Genomic DNA, 5,000 nt, shown 5'->3' on the forward strand with positions numbered 1-5,000 from the left:
CAGAGTGCCTGCCTCCTGTCGAATCCATGGATTTATTGTCGTTTTTGGTGCTCGACACGAGTTATTACTACCAAAGGAAGTACAGCCAGTCATTCTAGTGAGGTGGTGAAGGTGGCAGCTCCCGTCCCAGGTGATACTGAACTAATGAACTTTTATGCAGAACTGAATTCTTGCAAGACTAAGGCTGCTGCTTTAAGCTTGATTCGCCCCTTCTCCGATGCTTTTGTTTCTAAGAGCAGAAACGTACCAACTATCTCAGATTTATTTGACAAGAAGTACCTAGACTTCGAGTATCATGAACAGAGTTAACTGAATAGAGTGTAATGTGAAGTGCTCGATTTCTATCCCATACTCAAGGCCTGTGAAAAAAATTCCCCAAAAATCACTGATGAAGAGGTGAGGCTCATAGATTTTCACATTTAGTACAGAAGCTACAAAACAGGGTTGTAAACATGAAAGTGCTGCTATTGAAGCTTATGAAATGATCATGAAGGAAAAGCACATCAACTTTCAAGTAACGAAATGTGGCACATTTATCAATAAACAGTATCCATGGTTACCTACCACACCTGACTTTTTGTGTAGGTGTGATTGCTGTGGGGATGGATGTGGGGAAGTAAAATGCCCCTATTGTTTAAAGGATACAGACTTGGAGCAGTATATTAACAAATACAACTCTTGTTTTAAGTCAGAAAATGGAGATGCAAGTCTAAAAAGGGAACATGCCTACTATTACCAAACCCAACAGCAAATATTCACTGCTGGAAAGCTTTACTGTGACTTTGTTGTTTGTGGTTTTCATGAGCAAATTGATCTCTTCTGTGAAAGAACTTTGCCTGATGTCAGCCACTGGCACTCTGTTGTTTCCAAACTTAATCACTTCTGGAGATACTGTGTGCTACCAGAAATTCTGGGAAGGTGGTATACTCAAAAGCGAAGTTTGTCTCATTCATCGCCTGATCCCAATTCTGCTTGTTTTTGCAGACTGGCAACTGGAGGGCCTGTGGCAACATGCACAAACCAAGCATGCCCCATTTCTACTTTTCATTTATCTTGTTTGAAAATTACAAAAGTACCTAGCAAGTGGTTTCGTGCCAAAAAACACCAGCAGCCAAAAATGAAAAATCAAAATGCAAACAGACAATAGATATTTTGGATGAAGCTCTCCAATTAGATTTTACCTGCACGTGCAAACAGAAGCCACTGTGTTCAGATAAACTGCTGAAATGCCATAACCCATTTTGTCAAAGTGGAAAGTTTTTTCATTTGCCCTGCTTAAACTTCAAGCGTATGCCGAACAATGCAATAACAACTTGAGAATGTATGGTGTGTAAATCAGGAGGAAAAACTGAACAAAGCAGCAGTCTCACTAGCAACCTTTGTGGCTTCCCTAACGGTGTTTTCATTAGAATCCGCCTTACAAGAAGGGGTTCCTCTCCACTAACTAAAACATTCACTAGTCAGCAGGTATTTTGGGGGGGGATTATGTGTGTGTGGATGGTGAGTTGAGGAAAAATCATAGACATAGAAATCACAGACCTCGGTTTTGATAATTCATGATATCATGCTCAACCTCATCAAATAATTGTATTATTGTCTGTAGGTATGACGTAAACAAAAAACAGCGCAGGAAGAATTAGCTGCATGCTTGTAACCAACCATTCACAATTGAGAAAGTTACACGAATGCATAATAATTTTATTTCATACCTTAATGCACTCCGCAATGTGTTCCCTCCGTTTAATTTCTTCCAACTCGCATAACAAACAAAGAAACGAAAAAGAAAAGAAAACAGCTGCAGTTTACGCGATCTTCGGCTTCAAAAACAATCCGCCGATTGAGAGCGAGGGAACATTGCCCACAGAGTCTTTAGAACTTTCTTATTGGTCATGAATATAGCTTTGCGTTTAGCTCTCTAAGACGTGAGTTAACAAGGACTGGTTCCCCTCCCCCGTAACTCTTCACGTGGATATTTTTTTATCAGTCTTCGTAAACGCTTTACGCTATTTACGTCTGCTGGTTTCGTTTGATTTTTGAGGGAAGGGGGCAGCGACACTTAAATCAAGACCAAACAATGTAACTTAATAAAAAGGGTATACACCTTATTCCAAAATTGCACCTAATTTATTATTCTTTTGTTTGCATGTTAATTAGCCCTTTTTGCATCGTCAACAAGTTCAAATCACAAAAGAATTTTGAAGTGAAAAATAAGGTAAAGATGGCTTATTAACATGGAAACAAAAGAAAAATAAATTGGCCACCATTTATGCTTAACAATTATCCTGCTAAATCGAGCAGAATATGGCCTGAGACTAAACTTAGGCTAAAGTTAGAGGATATTCCGCAAGAGTGAGCAAGACAATTGTTTTGTTATTCGACGCGTCGGTTATAAAGCGAATTTTACCGAATTTACCACAGAAAAGCTGTAAAAGGCGCCCTGTTTTTCTCCCAATTCACAAGAAGCACGTATATAGCAAGATATCTGTAGCGTGCGTACGACGAGATTACGGTTTTACAATGTGTTGTTGCTCATTGTGAAGGTGCCACCTATTGAACATTCAGATCCCAGCAATACACAGGACGTTTGTTGCATCAACCAAGTTTAATGGCCTAAGCTCCCACAAGCCTCCCGTAGGTCAGTCAGTAGAGCATCCGAAATAGCAATCTGAATGTCATAAGTTTACTCCAATTGGGAGAATTCGTTTTTTTCCCGAGTACTTGTGTGCATTGCCGTTTACAGAAAAATTGCGTTTCCAAGGTTTAATCTTCCTTGATTAAATTGAACACCTCAATTCCTATCTCTTGCTGAAGAATATCATACCTTTGTCATCAAGTCTTCAATCCTCGATTGCAGGCGTGTAACGTCTGCCTGCAAGTCGTCTCTCTCCTTGATAACTGCTTCCATCTCCATGTTTTTCTCTAACTTCATCTGTTCCATTTTAGACTCCACCACCACTTTCTCATCTTTCAGTTCTCTAATTTTGTGCTGGAGTTCCTTGATTGTGGCTTCGAAAGACCGGTCCGGCTTGGTCTGAAGATATAACCACCCAACAGAGCTAGACGTGTTTAATTAAATTTACTGCTACTTTAATTACTTCCTTATGTTAAACATGACCACACAAAATGAGTTCGCCCAGTCTTTGATTTTAATAATAATCACAAGCAATGAATGAAGAGCAACCTTTACAGTATTTTATCAGGTCTTCGTGCTGACTGGTTGGCCATGCAGGGACGGTCATTTTTTATTTCAAACCTTTTTTTTTAGGGAGAACTTTTGCGATAGAATTTTTCGGTGGTAACCTCAAGGTTTTAACACTATTCAGCCAGAGGGATGTTACTCTTACGTTGAAAATTTTCATTACTTCATGGCATCTGACAGGATGCGGCGATGCAGATCCGCATAATTCACTGAAATCCGCATCTTCCGCATAATTCCGATATTTTCCGCAAAAAGCAGAAGAAATATCTGATATTAGTGATAAAGCAGCTCCTTAACATCCTCAAAAACATAAAAGCCGAAGAAATTGACTGTTTTGAAACGCTTATTTTCCTGAACATTGAAGAAAACACACCATTTCATTCGCAAGATGAAAGTTCGTAAGAAACATCGTAATCAGTTTCCGCGCATTTTTTCGCCAATGAGCCTGGACACTAGTTTTTGTTCCTACAATGCTTTCCATTGGACGAGAAACAGTTACACTTCAGCAAATGAGGTAACTGATAAGAAACTAAGGGCGCGTTCGATTGACCGTATTCCGGAATAGGATTGCATGGAATACAAGGTAGAAATCCTTCGTTTTTACGGAGATTCATATTAAAAATGTCGAACACCTGCTAAAATGCTATTTTAAACATATCTTTATTATCCTTGTTGCTCATACCGTTTTGAATTCATCACTTCACGTATTCTTATTCCGGAATACGGTGAATCAAACGCACTTTAAGTCAATGATCGAGGGAATGGATCGCGCTCCAAAGGTATTACAATTTTTCTCCATTATCTCCAAATTGAAACAAAATTCATGATGAGAAACAAAATACTTTTTTATCGCTTTATTTATTTTACCAAAAGTTGCGGGAAAATCCCAACTGCTAACCCTTTTATTTCAACGGTGAAAGCTGGTCGCAAATTGATGACTCCTCCATTTAATTTAATCACAAAGGGAAAAAATTCAGTCACAAATGCGATTGTATTGGTTGCAATTTCGATTACGGATTTACCGTAAGCATGTAAATACATTGGACGGGCCTAATTATTAGTTTTATAACTTGTTTAAGTTTCCGCATAATCCGGTGTAATTTCCGCATAATCAACGCATGTTTCCGTATAATATGGCCAAAAATTTCCGCATAATCTTTAAATTTTTTCCGCATCCTATCAGAAGCCATGTTACTTAAGGCGCATTTTCCTGGGACTATCCCGGATTGGAAAATTCGGAATAGACGGGTAATCATGTCTTTTTGGAACCTATTTCGTTTTGGGAATGAATGGAATAAATATTCCCTTCATTCTGCTCCCGACAGCAGAATGAACAGAATATGATTTACAATGGTAATAGGACTGATTGGAGTCCAATTCAGTCTGCAATCATACGAGTGATTAACAAAATCGGACGACCGCGTAACGGGAGTCCGATTTGTTTAGTCACGAGCATGATTACAGACCGAATTGGATGACACGATCGCGAAGTCATGTTACCAATTAATCATGACCATTACAATTTCGGCAAACAAATACATTCATTTTTCACAGTCTAATGTTACAAATTCGTCCACTTTGGAAAATCCCCGGTTTGGTTGGGTAGGTGGTTGTTGCTATGGTTATTGTGATAAATTCTGCTATTGGTGGATTAAGTTGAGTGCACTAAAATATGATTGGCTGATGTAACTGTCCGATTACAGGTGTCCGATTACAGCCAACTGTCCGATTTCACTGTCTGATTACAACATTACGTAATAATTAGTGAAAAATAAAGTAGTTAATGCACCAATCAAACTGT

General features: G+C 38.8%; 1 protein-coding gene across 2 annotated transcripts in view; it reads right to left on the reverse strand.

Moving 5' to 3' along the window:
* Window positions 1-5,000, reverse strand: part of LOC137975341 (uncharacterized) — a 62,563-nt gene that overhangs the window by 42,573 nt on the left and 14,990 nt on the right. For both annotated transcript variants that reach the window (XM_068822433.1, XM_068822432.1), the window contains exons 5-6: window positions 2,822-3,031; window positions 1,710-1,754 (exon numbers count right to left, since the gene is read on the reverse strand). In XM_068822433.1, coding sequence (XP_068678534.1) covers window positions 1,710-1,754; window positions 2,822-3,031 — 255 coding nt within the window. The remainder of the gene's footprint in view (window positions 1-1,709; window positions 1,755-2,821; window positions 3,032-5,000) is intronic.

This window comes from Montipora foliosa, chromosome 11 (assembly GCF_036669935.1).
Source record: "Montipora foliosa isolate CH-2021 chromosome 11, ASM3666993v2, whole genome shotgun sequence".
Classification (NCBI taxonomy): Eukaryota; Metazoa; Cnidaria; class Anthozoa; order Scleractinia; family Acroporidae; genus Montipora; species Montipora foliosa.